Genomic DNA, 17,821 nt, shown 5'->3' with positions numbered 1-17,821 from the left:
CCACATCCGTGAGCTGTTTGTCCATTGTCATGGCGATGGTTTTATCTCACACGTATTTGAGACAATTCCAGGCATACCACAGACAGAGTTTCTTGTAGATCTGCTACAGTGATATTGTATTTTTCTTTAAGTTGTGTATCTATTTATTAGTGCTGTAAGTTGCTAGAACTTTTCTTAATTTAACATTGTGTTTAATGTATCTTGAACACAGGAACTGCAAAACAATGAAATCGTATATTCAAAATCTTACGTATTAACGTAGGAAACCAGCAATGAGAAAAGTAGTTTATTTAGGAGCAGTACTGCTCAGTAGTCTGTTTGCACTTGGATTTTGTCTACATTTAAGAGATGTTTTTTTTTTTTCCTAAAACATTTTGTGTTCAAAGATTTTGAGAAAAATATGTGCAATGAACCTGTGTGTTTTTGTGGTGCGTATTTACCACATTGGAATCTTAGTTTCCAAGCGTTTCTGGTTTTGTATCCTTGAGAAAAGTAAAAAGAAGTCTGTGAAATGGTGACCTGGAGAAAGGTAACAGATTTAAAATGTTGATTGTAGAGAAGGCAATGGTATCTATAATTATACAGAATTATCTCCTAAAGGGAGATCGTTTTCTTTGCGAATCATGTTTAGACTACATGATGTATTTAGTAAGAATGAGTCCTCAGCATGTACCAGAAGATGAACCAATCTTGCAGTCACTTTTATCTTCAGCACAAATGGTTAACTACCAATTAAGTTCTTTGTTTGTTTTTCTATTTTAAGAAAAGAGCTGTTAGAGCCGTAATAATATCCTTGTATTTCTGAGCAAGTGTGTATTGTTTCTAGCACATGAAAATCTTACAGAAAGAGGGTACATATTCTGTCTTGTACTTATTCTGTTGTTACTTGTTAAAATAAGTGGTTACAATAAGTGGGCTAGTCCTCTAAAGGACTTTGTTTCAAACATGTATATGTAATATTGCTCAAAGCAGCTCTCTTGGAGCTCACAGAAGAGCAAACGTGTTGATGGAGAATTCTTAATTAGCATGCTCAAACAGATACATGCTGAGATGTTTGTGTGCTTCCAATGTAGTTGTTGCAGAAAATGACTAATATCGCAACAAAGTCCTCAGATACAGTGTTAATTATGGAGTAGAAGTACAGTAAAAAGAAATACATTTTAATGGACTTTCTTCAGTCAATGAAGACAGTAAGAAAATGAAGTTTTCTAAGGGAAAAAGACGATGAAAAATTCAGTGGCACATGAATGAAATAGATTTCCTGTAGGAAAATTTGAACAAATCCTAAATGACTTTTATCTGTCATTTTGGAGACTTTCAAGTTCTACTGATGTGACAGAATTATCGTCTTTGAGATGCAGGAGTAAGCTCTACTCACCTAGTTAGTCTTTCCCCATTTGTTATTTAATGTGCTTTTAGCTATGTACTGCTAATTTAATTTCACTTTTGGACATGATACAGTATATACTAAACCAGATCTACTTATTTGTAGAATGTGCTGGAAGAAGAAAACCTTTTTTTTTTGTTTGTTTTTTTAAATGGACATATGCACTATTTCCGTATCGTAAAATAATATGGCATCATTAATTGCCTGTAATATAGGAACCACTCACTTTTATTTAATGCATGTTAGCCTCTTCCTGAGGGTTATGCTGGCTGTTACTCTCTCCTCCTCACATTTTCCTGTCACCTTTTTGCTGTGTATGTAATGCATCTCCAAACAAATTGCAGAATGCCCATTGCAGTGGAATCCATTAACTCTGTACCTGCTATATGTTCTTGTTCTATTAACATTGCAGTTACATCTTGAGATATGGACAGTATGGTAGCCTAGGTACATGCAGCACTTTATTATTTTAACATATCAAGTGTCTAGGTCTTCTGTTAAGTAGAAACAGTGGAAGAACTGTTTATTTAACTTTGTGACTACCAGCAATAGCAGTAATACTGGAAATCTTTACTGACTTTTAAATCTTGTTATATCCAGTAGAGGCCAACCCCTGCTTCTCCGTCAGGCAGTTGTACAGAGCAATAAGGCTGCCTCTGAGCCTTCTCCAGACTAAGTAATCCTAGTCCCCTCAGCCACTCCCCATAAGACTTGTGCACCAGACCATTCACCAGCTGTGTTGGCTTTCTTTGGACATGCTCCAATGCCTTAATGTTTTCCCTATAGTAAGGGGCTCAAAACAAAACGTAACACTTGAGGTGCAGCATCATCACCAGTGCCAAGTACAGAAGCAGAAGATGTTGGAAAAGCCACCACAGGGATAATTGTCTTGTGGCAGCCAAGCATTCATAGTGATATGACTTTTTGATCCTTCAATTTCAGTTCTTCCTATTATTGTGAAACAAAATTCACCAAGCATTGTCCTGTTCATCCATTAATAGGGAAAGTGAGACTGGTTAATTTTGATAAAACAAGTTGAAAGTTGCAAAAGCACTAGCTTTCACTTGTCAGTTTACTGATGTTAAAATCTTCAATGTTTTTGTTTGCCTTGCCTCCTTAATATTTTAAGCATTTTTGGATGGTGAAGATACTCTCCTACACACAAAGACATGGTTTTGTAGATGTCGTACCGTGAGAAACTGGCTTACGTTTTATGGCTGTATTCAGCAGTGTCTCTTCAATAACTCTCACTGTGTTCAGAGACTGTTTTCTGAAATAAATTCAGTGTTATAAGTAATTATAATAAGTGGTGACCCTAATTGTTAACTATGTGGGAGACTGAAACTCAACTATAAGTATTGCATAGATCCTTTCACTAAAAACTTGACTTCAAAAACCAGTTAATTAAACTTGCTTTTAAAAATTAATTACATTATGTGCTAGAAACGTGATGGTTCTTGTATCTTGAAAAAATCTCAAAAACAAAAAAATGCTTTGGCAAGGTTGAGAATAATTAGAAATTTTCCTCCATTAACACAACTGACAGTCAAAGGTGTTTTCCACCTATGTAAAGCAAGAGCTTCAGAGTGGTCTTGCTCATTCTCTGAAGTTGTAAGCAAAACTGACTTTGTATTTAAGTCCTCCGTTGTATTTGATAGACTGTTCAATATTCGTCTTTTCAATCGTAACTGGGCAGTAAATTTCTGTTTTGGACATGAAAAAATATATTTGCGTCGATTAAAGACTTTTAAAATTCACTTTTGTAGAAGTAGATTTTAGATAAAGTACATCACGTAACAAAATTAACATTTTTGTGGAGTCACTGAAGTGTCAAAAGTTATATCCTTACAGATATGTTAGTTTCACACCTTTTTTTTTTTTTTTTTATTTTAATGTTTTACATTTCTTTCCCAACGCTATAACATCTGTCCAAGGAGGTTGTGGATGCCTCATCCCTGGTGGCATTCAAGGCCAGGCTGGATGTGGCTCTGGGCAGCCTGGTCTGGTGGTTGGTGACCCTGCAGCACATAGAAGGGGGTTGAAACTCTTATGATCTTTGTGGTCCTTTTCAACCCAAGCCATTCTAGGATTCATTGCTACCATTACAATGCCTGGAGACTCTAATGATTTATTGTTTTTTTGGCAAATATTTTCCTTACTTAAAACATAATTCTGTGAAGCAAGGATGTGTATAGAAAGCAGGTTCAGTGTGGCCTTACTCTTTGCAACTGTGAGGAAGAAACTACAAACTTATGGAAACTATCATTGAAAATGTATCAAATGAACAATGAATTCAGTTTTACTATTAGAGTAGCTTACTTCACTAATGTGAAAATAAACAACAGTTCATTAACTTGAAGAGACTGAAGAGATATTAAAGAGGTGACAGAATGCATATGAATTGAAGAATATATGTACGCCAATACAACATGCAGTGCAATATTAGTAGTGTATCTCTGATGTTTGAACAGAGTTTGGTGGCATTTTCAAAGAGAACTGAAAGTGCTGGTTAACAGACAGAAGATGGCTAAGAGAAAGCATGCCGTAAAGCCAGTAGCAAGCACTGCAGGCTTTCCCACACTGCTGTACAGACGTTATATAATGCCAACCCTGAAGGACTGTTTCTGTTTAGTGGGAGTGCCAGTACAAGTTTCATTTAAGAGGGGTCTGTTTACAGGGACCTGATTCATGCAAGCCAACTGAATGGCATGGGCTTCACTGAATGTCTTTTATACATATATATCTCTCTTAGCATTACTGTAAATACTATACTTTAACAGATTTTATATTAGAAATAAAATCTCTGATGTTTTTGGTTTTTTTTTTAAGAAATAATTAAAGTGTGTATAAAAGACTTACTATGAAGAAGATGAAGTTAAACAAAGAAATCAATTTTGTCTTGAAAAATCTGGGCGGATGCAGTCCCTGTTAAACTTCAGTGCATGCTGCCTTATTAGTTCACCCCAAAGATTAATTTAGATTCACTGTGGTGAAAAAAAGTGCTTAAGCCTGAGTGTTGTACAGGAAGTGTTATACAGGAGCTATGGAAATGGTATAGCAGTTTGCCATAATGTCCTAGTTCAAGTGAAAGAAATTTTGAGTTGCTTTGAGATCCTTATTTTCAGTCCTGCATCTTAAAATCATGTCAGGCTCATTCTGTGGTGAAGACTTCCAAATACGTACCAAATAGTGGGGCTACTGAACCATTTTTATTTCAAAGGTTTGAATGTAATGCAAGATACTAAGAGGAACAAGCAGGTAATGATGGATAATATTTTTCATTTTTTTATACATTAGAATATTATGAAAGGGAAGTAGATAATGTATAAGAAAAGAATGAAAAAAATGATGCTTACACAAAAGTTTTTGTATTTTTCCCCCGGTGATCTGATATTTTCTTTTTAATCTTTTCCTATTTATTCTTAGTACTTCAGAGAGAGAGCTGCAAGCTTCTTTTCCACCATGGAATGATCATAACATTACATTGAACTCACAAACATTATGGATGAAAATAACTATTATGAGAAAGAACAGAAAACTAGCACTGAATTTAATAAATTTTATTTTATTCTCTAGGTTTTTGCCTTTTTTGTTGTTGTTGTTTTTTCCTAATAAGCAAAGATAATGTCTTTAAATTCAATAAAGGCTGTATTTTAATAGTAGGGCACTGCATAGTTTTGGATTCAATTGCTAGAATTTCTTTTTATTCTCAAAAGAAGATAAGAACTGAGTAGAGACAAAGTGCCAGCTAAATACACACATCAGATTTTCGGCAAATGTGAACTGAGATAGCTACACTGAAGCCAGGTAAAAACAAAGCAAAACATTGAGTCTAAAATGCTTATTATGTATGTCTACATGTTAATTTGAATGGGAGTTCCCATGGGGAAAATGGTTCATTTTATTGTGTTCTTATCTCTCACCTTGCGTTTAGGGACAAGATATTAAAGAGAGCAGAGTAAAAAAAGATTTTTTTTTTTTAAATTGAAGAGTACCAGGACAGAGCTGCATCTTTGCCATGGCTCACAGGCTGCTCAGGAAATTCTGCAGGGAAAGGAACTTCACAGAGCTCTGTAGCCCCCTCATACTGTGCCCCCACTATCAGTTGCCAGTGTCAGAGTTTTGGCCCAAGGCACAATTATAGGACCTTAATTTAAAATAAAAGATCTGAGTGCTTACATTTCTAAAATGAATAGTAAGAATCCTTTTGCAATTTGAAAACAAAAGATGTATAAATAGATTCATCAAACCACAAAAATTTTCCAACAGAATAGTAAAGACACAGAGACAAAACCATTAACGTTAATGACAATCTAGTTCTTCAGTTTTAAAAGGTTGGTTATCCAGTTTCCTCTGTCTGATTGATAAGATGTTATAAATGTCAGAAGAGTTTGTATTTTCTAGTTAAACTTGCAAGAATTGTTTATACTGAGATCAAAGATACACATGTTCCTTTATTATAAGTTCTTTTTCATGTTTCTTCTAGGCAAGTTAATTAAAATATTTCACTAAAAATTACACCAAACACATAGCACAATAACAGCAATCTTTGAAGATTCCAAAAACTTTATCAAAAGAACACCATTTATATTTACTTGAAATTGGTGTGTTAAGGTAATTACTGCTGTGCCTTCAGGGTAAAGGAAGTGCTCTCAGCCAAATTATACAAGGGTGTGGATTAAATGAAGCATTACTCTCTGTTTGGCAGCAGCAGGTATAGATTGCAAAATCAGGGTGTGACGTAGTACTGTGGAAGGACTCTGCCAAAAGTGATTTGGCCTGAGTGTGCCCTTACTTTCTCAATTATATGGATCCTAAAACAACCAGATCTAATTAATTCCTAAGTAGAGAGGTCTTGTTAACTGTTTTCAGTCTGAGCTTGTCTGTATTTTTGGAACTATTCAGGCATGAGAAGGCACATGTTGACAAAGTGCATGCTTAAATGGAATTGTAGCTGTTTGTAGAGATGGAAACACTTCTGCCAAAGAGCTGTTGCAGTGGAGTACCAACTCTGCCTGGAAGTAAGTTGTCAGCAGGGTTGCTCTGTGTGTAGAAATAAGCATGCATGAATGAGGTGATCCAATTCATCCTTCTGTGTATTGCTCCAGTCCTTCTGTTCTTATCATTTCCTGAGGAACTGAAAGGACTATAAAAAAGAATTGATGCACAGGAGACAGGCATCTCCCCCAGAGGGGACCTGGGTCTCTTGATTTTGTTCTCTGTTTTGACAAGTACTCTTAAAAATGACATTGTTTTTAAGATGTGTTATTCATTCTTTGTTTTCATAGATACTTCTTTGGCTATTTTAAATAACTTTTCTTAATTTTGTAGATTTTTTTTTTAATCTGTGTGAAACAGCTGAACTTTCGTGGATTCAGGTGCAGCGTGTTAACCTCATTGCTGAAAATCAATTTCAGTCAGAACCAACTTCCCTTAGGTGACTAGTTCTTTTAGTACAGTGCTTTTCAAACTAACTTTGGATATCTGTGGGCCATATTACAGTCTGCAATTTATGCATTGTTTCTGGGACCAATGTAGCTCCTTATAGCTTGGTACCAGTTCTGTTAGTCTGTAGAAACTGATGGTAGAGGATGCTGAGGAAGCATGAAGAAAAAGTACAGAGAAATGAGAGCCAGTATGGGTGGGTAACTTAAACCTCGCTGTTTTTACAGAGCTGGCCTCAACATGCTGCTTTGATCCAGATGAAGTGAGAGTTTCACCAGAGCTTGTCTCCTCACTGTTGGCTTGCTTTCTTGCTCACTGGAGGTTGTAAGGAACAATGAGTGACTTCTTGTTTACGTCAAAGGAGGTGACAGAATCACCTTAGAACTCTGCATATCGCTTCTTCAAACCTTTATTTTGGAGTTTTCTCTCACCTTAAGGCACACTCAAAAGAAAGAACAGGTTGCACATGTTCCTTCCTTATCTTTCAACTCATAAGTGGGACTTGGTCCCCTCAGTTTTTACTTCCTCCTTTTCTCTTAGAAGATCCAAATGCCACGTAAGCAACTTAAAAAAAAAAAAAAAATGCAAGCAGAAAAGGTCTTTAGAGTATTTTCTGATCACTTGACCCCGGGCCTAGCTCCAACATGCGAGACAGACCTTTTGCACAAGACTTTTATTCAGGCTGAATAACAAATAGTGTTTGAAATGCTGCGTATCTTATCTGAGGATTGGTTGCACTTTGTGGCATCCCCATTCCCTGTCCTGTCATTATCTCTTTTTATGAAAAAGGGACACTGTCTCTACGTCAGAGGTAGCATCTATTGCCTCTCTGCTTTTTAATTTTCTAGATTTACTGAGATGTGTTACAGTGATACATATAGATTGATGCAAGTCTTTCCAGAATCTGTGTAGAGCCTGATTCTGGCCAAAGGAAAAAGGCTGCTGCAGCTAATATGCCAAAGAATAAAACAGAATGTTGTAGCTTACTTAATGCATGTTGAACATCTTTTGTTGTGATAAATGGAGTACTAAAAGGACATGTTTTGAGAATTCTTTCATGTAACTTCTGTTTGTCCCCATCCCCCAGTACAGCATAAGAAGCAAATCCCCCAGCCTTTTATCTGATATGGACTGTAACAGCTTAGATGGACTTTGTAAGATGTTGTATTTTCTGTTATTTTTTTGCATGAAAAATAGAGAAGCTTTGCTTCCCTACTCCTTGTGTCTTTAAATTTTTATTTTGGGTAACCACATTTAAGTTGAGTTTACCTCTATAGTAATATTAACAAAGTCCTTGAGGTTTTTTGTTTTAGGCTGTCTTGAGCAGCAAGGTCTTACACCTTCCGTGTTTATTCAGGAGAATCTGCTGTAGCGAAGCTCTTGTTAACTTCCTACGGCACACATTACTCTTTAAAGAACTTGTGTTGTGAACCAGATGCAAGCTAAAATTGACTTAAAATTTACTTATCTTAAGGACTCCAAGTCTCACTGAGCTGGAATTTTTCATTCTGGAAAGGAATTCAGAATTTTTGTTTTGAACTACATATAGGTAAATTTATGATAAGTTTTTCAGCTTCTGTGTTCATCTGTTCAGTCTTAAAATATTTTACAGCTCCTTTCTAGTTGCTTCAAATTTGACTTCATCTGTACTAAAAGCTGAATCAAAAGAAGTATAATTGTGCTACTTTTTCTTGGAGAGTCTGAAGTATACTACTTATGTAATGGGCATTTAACATATTGTGTGTACCTTGATAGCAATGTTTTATCAGAAAATTGTCCTTGTGCTATGGTGCATAATCACTCATCCATCATTTTACCTAATCATATATGCAAAAGATTTTCAGTGATTGAATTTGTGGTTTGAATTAAGGATCTTCCTGTAAATCATCTTCTCTTCTTACCAAAAACAAATCCTTTTCAACGTAAGTTCCAAGAAACCTGCAAAGAGAACAAGGTGTGTCTGGAATTGTCTGTATCACCAGTGTTTGAGCTGATAGTTTGGGCATGTGCAAATGTGGAGAGGCCATCTAGGAAGATCTAATATCCGTGTATTTTTATGTGAACAAGCCTGTTAAGGTATATGCTTTCACAGTCCCAAACTTTGACAATGCTAGTAGATGGTTTTCTTTGTTTTTCCTGGTTGTTTCAAATTAATAAACTTTTTTTGTAGCAGTTAGCAGTGAAGTCAGTTTTAAAGAAACCCAGGTATCTTTAATAATGCACAATGTATTGTAATGGGTTACTTTCATAATAATATATGGAGAAGAATTCCCTGTCCTTGAGCATTCGGATCTCAAAATATGCCATTTCTCTTATCGATGAATATGAAAACTTTGCTGCTGCTTTTGTGTGAATTTTGGGATACTGGAGATGTGATACGAGGCCCCAGTCAGTGGCAATTTTAACTGCTCATATTAGTAAAAAAAAAAAAAAAAAAGGAAAGAAAAAAAGAGAGGAAGGGTGATGTAATTAACTGGCCATTGCTGAATTTCGGTTGTGAGAGGAACCACGTAAAGTAAATTACTCTGTTTTCCTTTCTTGCTTAATTTTCATTCTTTGTCTTTTATCTCTGGTCAGGTATGTTTCCTAAGGACACGAAAAGACCTCCCGAGGTCAGCAGATACTCAAATTTTAGAGCTGCAGATAACAGTTGAATTCTGTGTCAAATCCTGATTGTCACAGCATATTTTAGGAAAACAATAAATTCTCTTTAAGAGCTCTATTTCCTCTGATTTGAGGAGGGTAAATACAGCACAATGGATGCAAGAATACTACCGAACACCAGTGTGAGGGTTACTTCTTCACTGTTGTGCACTCACAATCCTAGTGTACTGCAATTTCTCTGTTTCTTGAACATGCTTTTCCAAAGGGTAACATGACAAGCTTTGTTTAATACAATACAAGTTTCCTTTTCAAATTTAATTTAGCTTTTTTGCCTTTAAATGGTTCTGATGAGCTTAGCAAAAAGACTAATCACTTTCTGAGGATATCTGTTAGAAAAATAACCCTTGTTAATCCAAACGATGTGTCACAGTCTGTGTTTTCCTTGCATCTTTTTTATCTGCTATCTAAAACTTGTAAATAATATTGCCAATCTGATTTCAGAATGCTGATTGTATCTATACAGGCTTATTAATGTTTGTTGTAGAGTCATTTTCCATTCTCTCTGTTATAGAAAGAAACAACAGGATACTGTAGCCCCTGTTTATTTTTCAATTCTATCTAATTCCACTATGATGTAACGTTAGATGTTGTTATAAATTAGCACGTTCTTGATTAGCATGAATTCAATATATATTCTTTACTTCAAAAGAATGCTTAGGACACGTGCTACTACTTGCGTTGTTTATATATGGTACTGTAGAAACTTAACATTTGCAAGAAAAATGTAAGATGATGATTTGATAAGATTACTCAGAAATAATTAGGTGGGTGTGTAGGCTCCTAAATGTATTTGATTTTAATCTCTAATTAAAAAGTTAGATTTTTTTTTATTGTTTTTGTGATGCAATAGCTTTTACTTCATTATACCTTTTGTAAATAGGGGCCAAATTCTGCCTGTTCATTATGTCTAAGTACAGCATGAATATGTGTATATGGAAACAGTATTCTCCTCAAAGCCATTGTCAGTCTGTCTCCATAGTTCCTTTTCAAGGATTATTCCAAGATGCAGAATGCTTACGTGTTTGTGTCCTTGTACACTTTGGACCAGAAGTGAAAATGGTGGCTAACCTTGTATGAGTTATCTCTGTGCATTCCTTTGGCTGATGGTAGGTATAATTATCTTTGTGGGATATGGCACTGCCAGAAGCATAGTGTTTTTCATGTTGGTGCTGTCTGATTCTGAGATCTCTTATATGAAGGTTGGAATTAACTGGTGTTGCAGTGAAGATATCTCTTTGTGGATCTACAGGTGTGAATTCAAGTCTTGCTCCATCCCAGTGATCTAGCAGTGACTTAATTCTGCTTGCAAGGGCATAGTTGGTCATTTGGGCTGGGGAATCAGACAACCAGATGTAGTAACCATAGCTATATCAGTCCTTGAATAGGAAAGTTACTGTCTTTAAGCATATTAGACTAGTTGTCTTGCACAGTTGTGGAGAAACATGACTGACTCATGGTTTCAGAAGCCAAGTTTCTAATGCCTGGAGCTGGGGCATCTGCTGGAAAATCACTTGTGGTGTGAAAGAAACAGCAGCAGTTTGCATAGAACTGCATGGTACTGAATTCTGTAACTCTCTGGAGTTAGTTTTCTAGATAACAATGTCTAAGAGCAGCATTTAGTAAATCACTGGTAAAGAGGTGAATATTACATGCTTTTAAATAGAAAGCTTATCACAGAATCATAGAATTGCTCAGATTGAAGATCATCAAGTCCAACCTCAACCTAACCATACTACCCTAACTCTAACAACCCTCCACTAAATCATGTCCCTTAGCACCTTATATCCTCCTGTTCAGATTTTTCTGTATAGTGTCATATTTTACATGGCAGCCACAGCCTGATCTACTGACGTATGTTCCCAAGCTACTTTTAATTTGTTAGTTTGAGTTTCTGTAGTAGTAATGGGAATGGGGAAAAAAAACAAGTGGGTATTATTCTCTGCCACCTACCAGCACAGCTCTTTTGGCTTTTTTTGTTTGTTTGTTTGTTTGTTTTGTCACTGCCACCTAAGTCAGTCTCCTGCCTTAACTGGAGCAGCGACATTTGGCAGCAGTAAAGCTGAAATTTCTTACTTTTTTTTTTTTTTTTTTTTTAAGAGTATGAAGAAAGCTTCTCATATCTGAAAGATAAAATAAATGAGCTTTATAGCAAGTAAGGGAATAAGCAGAGCTATTTTATTTGTCCTGTTGATTTTGTGCATTGTTTTTAAGTGAGTAGATCTAGACAACAAATTGGAATCTGATTTAGAAAATAAGTGCTAAATTCAGGAGGTGGTACAATTTACTCTGAAAAAAAAATAAGCAGGGAAAAGACAAGGAGGGGCTGTAACAGCATGGGCTTAGCTGTTGTTGGGTAGAGTTCTGCAAGCTTGCAGAACACATTGTAAGAACCATGCAAGTGTTTGCAGAAGTCCTTTGCATTCAGTAGTTATGCTGTCCTAACACTTTTGTATGTACATTTAAACATGGCATGTGAGAACTGTCTGTTTTAAGTGATGTGCATGATACAGACTGAAAAAAATTAACTCGTATCCTTTGGCCTCACAGTAGTAGCAAGGAGAACTTTAGAAAGGCTGCTAAATTTTGTTCAGTAGCAACTTTTGAAATTAATTTTCTCATTCTTCAGTTTCAGAGGATTGTGTTCTGAAGTAGTTTTAAAAGTTATGATACAGATTACACTTAGAAGCATTTTGCAACACACTTTGATCCTATCCATTTTCCTCTCAGTCAGAGCCATGAGATTTAGACTAACTGGTGTGAATTTGAAGTGTGTTCTCTCCTGCAGCGTCGGATATTAGTAAAATGTGTGTTTTGGTGGTAAAGCAAAAGTGTACACCCATTCCTTTAATATTATGTGAACTGCATCTGAAAATGTTTGCACTGGGTTTTGAAAGTGTGATCTTGTGTCTAAGTAAAGAGAAACAGTTTCTTATCCAATATCTAAGCAGTTGTTTTATTTAATGAATTCTGTTTGATCTGTTAAAGTATAATTGTTGTGAGAATAAAGCCTTTGAGGAAGAATAAATATATGTTTATGCCACTGCAAAATGATCATCTTTCTATTATATAATGCCTCACTTGAAAAATCCCCAAAAGGAGTTCCGTTGCTCTTTTTGTTAAAAACAAATAAACAAAAAAGCTGTCCTATGAAACCTGAATTAGAGATTACAGTGCATACTAGAATACCTTCTTGATAGAAAATTCACAGTTTTGAATAGGTGACTCTACTGAAAACTGAATCCTTTTTACTGAAAATGGTTCTAAAGCCACAAAAGATGGATAGGAAAATGGGCTGAGCTGATACAAGCATATGTAACTTATATGAATTGTTTATTTGATTATATTTTAACTATGCTGTGTTGCAAGAGGCCACAATATAAATTACAAGATGTATGTCTGCAATAAGAAATACTGTTTCCTAGAAGCATAGTTTATTTTCATGTTATTTTTATGTCTTTATGTTTTTCAGAGTTTGTTTTCTTTTCCTTTTAAAAGAAATTATTAATTAATGTAAACTTCAGAGTAATTTGATTTTTTTCTCCATGTGCTTTAGAGGATTCATCACAGGAATGAGTATGAATATTATCTTTAGTTATTTGTTCAGTGATATTGTTCAGTGGTTTTCTGAGGACACTCCATGCTTCACCTTCAGTTGATTTCCCTAACTGTAGTTTCTGTGAGATAGGAGTTACAGGAGTTTTATCATGCAAAATACCTTTATTAATTAACAGAAAGAGTTTATCAAGTGAATTTCATGAAGGGAGAAAAGGAATTCTTTCAGAAAGTGAATAAAAGGCATGGAGTCTGTGAAGAGTGCTCTCTCAGTCTCTATTAAAGCAGATTTTTTTTTTCGTATGAATATTTAATATTAGGTGGTTGTAGATGCTTCAATAGGGTAATAGTGTGATCATATGACTACTGAGAATTTTTCCCCCTCTTCTGGCTCTCTAGTTACTTTAAAATGCATAATGATGATGCTGTTTAATAGGAAGTGTTCTCAATTAATTGCTAGTGCTTCTGTGTGGCATTGTTGCTATTATCATTGCTGTGATGTAGAGGCTACTTCCTCATATAAATTTTTATATAAACCTAATCCCAGAATCACAGAATTGTAGGGCTTGGAAGGGACCTCCAGAGATCATCGAGTCCAACCCCCCTGCCAAAGCAGGTTCCCTACAGCAGGTCACACAGGTAGGCATCCAGGCAGGTCTTGAACATCTCCAGAGAAGGAGACTCCACCACCTCCCTGGGCAGCCTGTTCCAGTGCTCCGTCACCTCACTGTAAAGAAGTTCTTGCACACATTTGTGCGGAACTTCCTATGCTGCAGATCTGTGTGGTGCTGAACTCCTCTACTTCCTGTGTATTTCAGCCCAACTGTTTGGAATTTTATCAGTTCATGCTGAGCTTATCTAGAGCAGGGGTTCATGTTTTTTTTCTTTCAGTGAAAGCACGTAATGAAGCTGGGGATCTCGTAGCACAGACTTACCTTTTGGATATGAGAACAACTACCTGGTTTATGTCTTTTCTCTATAGTCTCAGTTACATTGGCAGAAATTATACTGCCAGAAAGTGACAAAAGATGCACTTTCAATTCATTGCTTAAATAGCACAGGAAGCTAATATAGTTTCAGACTCCTCATGGAAGGAGGCTCTGTTTCTCAAAAGATATCAATTCTATCAGCATTTACATAACATCAGTGCATACTTGGATTTACAAAACAATAAAAGCAGTTAAATTGTAACAGTCTGGAAATTCTGGTCATTTGATAAAAAGCAATGGAGCCAATCATATTAAGGCATTTAACATCCTGTTCAGACATCACTGATTGGTTCCCCTAGAAAAATATTCTTCTCATATAAAATTCCATATCAGAGAGACCACTGGAGAATCAGTGCAGGGTGTAATAATAATAATAATAGTAATAATAATAATAATAAAAAACAGTAATTCAAATGTTAATGCTTTCATGGGGAAGATTAACTTCTTGAGATGTACAGGGTTTTGGAGGTGAGGACAGCAGTTTAGAGGGATGTTTGAGTTCAAATAAATCCTCTGAATCAATAGAAGTGCTTCTCCATTAGAGATTCTGAAGCATCTGTAAGATAAGGCAGCCCAGAATAACCTGGGAGGATGGTTTTTCCAGGTGTGACCTTTATCTGACTTGCTCTAGGTGAGAGCCTCAGCAGGTTATGGTGTTCCATAAAAATCATTTTTTGGATGAAATGCAAATGTTTTTCTGCAATTCTGGCCTCAGTTTCACTACCTCACTGCAGTAGGTCAAAGTTTGCACATCTAGGATCAGAGAGAACTGAAGCAACCTCTGCTGAGGCTGTTAGTCACACCTGGTCAGTGTCGTTTACACACTTCATCAAGTGTAGAACTGTGTTAAGCCAGTAGCTGTGAAAAATTGCTTCAAAAATCTACTGCATCTTTTGAGAAAAAAGGGATGGATATTCCTTTGCTTGCTGAATGGACCTTTCTTCATAGGTAAGGGAGGTTTCTACTATTGTTTTTAAATGTCATTGTCATCATTGTGTGTGCTAATAAAGGAATGCTTGATAACTGAATGCAGCTGAAGGATGATACTGAAGAATAGTCTGGAGTAACCAAATGATCAGTACAGTACAAATAAAACCAGCATTAGCTCTGTGAACCGTAGAATGCTTCAAACTCGATGTCAGTATTTGCACCTCAAATGAAGTAATAGGAATTTCCTGCTTCTCTTGGAAGAAGGCTCTGCTCACTGGAAATGCTAAGTCAGGGTTGGTGCTATCTGCTAGAACTCAGCACAGCACTCTTGACGTCTTTAAGTTTCAAATCTGTCTCTTCCAGTGCTTGCAGCAGAGCAGGTTTGTGCTGCCTTTATTCAGGTTTTATGGTTGAACTAATATTCTCCAATTAAGTCTTCACCTGATAAGTAGTGGCATATAGAGACCCACAGAAGTACTCACATACTGCTGGAGAACTCCAACAATGCATCTTTGAAGAAAGTAGTCGGTGCTACTGATTGTATGTTTAAAAATATATCAAATAAACAATTGATTTGATCATATGGTTTTTTTTCAACTCTTACCTTAGCATAGATAAAACAATTGTATGGATGAAAAAAAAGATTTTTTTTTTTATCTTGCAGACATCTTATTAGTCTTGAGTTCTGATTGCTTTGGATCCAATAGTTGATATGACATCTGTAAGCAGTGCTTTATCTACCAACTTGCAGTGTCCTCTCTGTAGCAGCATGTCTTGTAACTGTTGGACTTTGTGAATAGCAACTTTGTAGACTGCAGCATTAGTGGAAGCACTGACCTTTGGCATTAATGCTGAAAAAATGTTTTGAGGAGTAACTTATTTAAAGAAAAGAAAGCTTGAGGCCTGTCATTGAATGTGTGTTGAATTCGGAAAACGTTTTCTATTCTCATCTCCATTCCTTTTCCAGAAATAGAAATACTAAAATTAAAAAAAAATCAAGGCAAGTCTTTCAGAATAAACTGTTTCAGAATTTATACACAATTTTTTGAAATGATTTTTAATTGAAAAGTTAATTATTGTACTTAGGATTTCCCATAAGTAAAAAATTACTGACATGCAGAAGATCTGCAGGAGCATGGTTTAACTCTGATTGTTTGAACTTGCAGCTTTTATTATATTTAGAAATATCTTAATATCTTAATGATTAAACATTTATGAACAAATCTCCTGTGAAAGTCTAAACCACTGGGCTTCAGAAAGTATACAGTAAGAGAAGTTGTGCAAGCTTCCCCATGGACCTCTGCAAGTGCATGGGAATCTGAATCTGAAGAAATCCTCTTTATTCAGATACTGGGCTTCTCAAGAATAGGATTTGGAGTGGTAAATGAAAATGAATTTTCATAATTTATTCCTGTTTGAAAACAAATCTTGTTCCAAATCTTGTGTCTCATTGAGAAAATGCAGTGAGCTTAACTCTGTGTTGTCTGGCCTCTCTATTCTTAAGAAAAGAGAAACCTTTCTCCAGCAAAGCAGCAGCATTTTTCATTGTCATGTTCAACAATTTTCAGATTTTTGTGTCTTTTTAAGATGTTTTCTTAAGTATACAGCTGAAGAGACCAATAACAAAAAAGAAAAATCCGTAAATGATGAAAGGATTTCTCTTGGCTTAGTAGTTAACATAATAGTTCGAAAAGAAAAGAATTTACAAGTGCTTGTTCAAATGCACTGTACAGAAAGTGAATAAAATAAACAGCAAGATGTGTTGTGATAGGGACTCAGATGATCAAAGAGAACTACTGAATAGGCATACTTATTCTTTTAGATAAAATAAGGAAGTAATTCTTTTGAAAATTTTTGTGATCTGCTGGAAAACTTTGTGTGCGTTCCTTGGAAATTCAGTGAAGAGAGAAGCAATACAGGCTAGATAATAGCATCAGCTCTGAGCACGAGGTGGCATGTGGACATTGCTCGAGCTATTTCTCCAAATCATTTGAATGGAAATATTGGATTAGTTAACCTTGTGTCAGGTCTGTTAGTTAAATACACCCTCCAACTGTTTCTGACTGAAGGATGCATAGTTGTGATTGAAAGATGCTGCTGCTTTTCATTAGAATTTTGTCAAATGTATCCTGCTAACATAATGACATTAAAATAAAATGATTTATTTGGTGGAAGAGGATAACAAGCAAAAAATTCACAGCCTTTTCTTTTCGCAGGGTGTTTCAGCCCAGTAGGAAACCCTCTTAGCGGAACACTATTGGGCAGAATACAGATGGTAAGGAATTCTATCTTTGCATTTTTTTTAAAATTGATGTCTAACTATAAAATGCCATTATTCACAAGTTCTCATGTAGAGAGGTGTTTTTTTTTTTATCCTGCCCTTACTCACAAAAAAAAAGTATCTTCAAGCAAATTGTCTGTGTGGGCAAATAAGGTTTTTTTGCAGGTAGCTGATTTGAAGATCAGATAAGTGTAAATAAAACCTTTTTTTTTTAATCACTTATTTATTGTTGTTTAGAAATAAATTGGTAATTAGAAAGAGAAAAATGGAGCAAGAACTTGAAATTAAATCCTGTGTTTCTACTAATATTTTTGCTAATTTTTACTAATATGTTTGCTAATATTTCACCTATTGTAACAAATGACATCACAACTGTTCTCCATTAATTTAATGGCTCCTCTCTAAGTCTCCTTGAAAACTTACAGTAATTTTTCCTTTCTTATATTTCTCATTTCCTAATCACTGTGATAAAAAACGACAGAATCTATAATGCCATTACTTCCAAGTCGTTAACCTGGATTGAGCATAGAGGGGCTAGTGATGGAAGAGTAAGTTTGTTCTGGGCTGAAATTA

The 17,821-nt window shown here is 35.6% G+C and overlaps 1 protein-coding gene across 8 annotated transcripts in view; it reads left to right on the top strand.

Annotated features, from left to right (window-relative positions):
• The window catches only part of AHI1 (Abelson helper integration site 1), a 107,509-nt gene that overhangs the window by 45,479 nt on the left and 44,209 nt on the right, over nt 1-17,821 (top strand). For 7 of the 8 annotated variants that reach the window (XM_048936728.1, XM_048936729.1, XM_048936732.1 and 4 more), the window contains exon 20: nt 17,184-17,242. In XM_048936728.1, the coding sequence (XP_048792685.1) occupies nt 17,184-17,242 (59 nt within the window). Of the gene's footprint in view, nt 1-4,813; nt 5,267-17,183; nt 17,243-17,821 lie in introns of those variants that run through there. The other variant, XM_048936734.1, reaches the window with a different exon arrangement.

The sequence above is a fragment of the Lagopus muta genome, chromosome 2 (assembly GCF_023343835.1).
Source record: "Lagopus muta isolate bLagMut1 chromosome 2, bLagMut1 primary, whole genome shotgun sequence".
In the NCBI taxonomy this organism is placed as follows: Eukaryota; Metazoa; Chordata; class Aves; order Galliformes; family Phasianidae; genus Lagopus; species Lagopus muta.
This window is presented reverse-complemented; position numbering and strand designations above follow the sequence as displayed.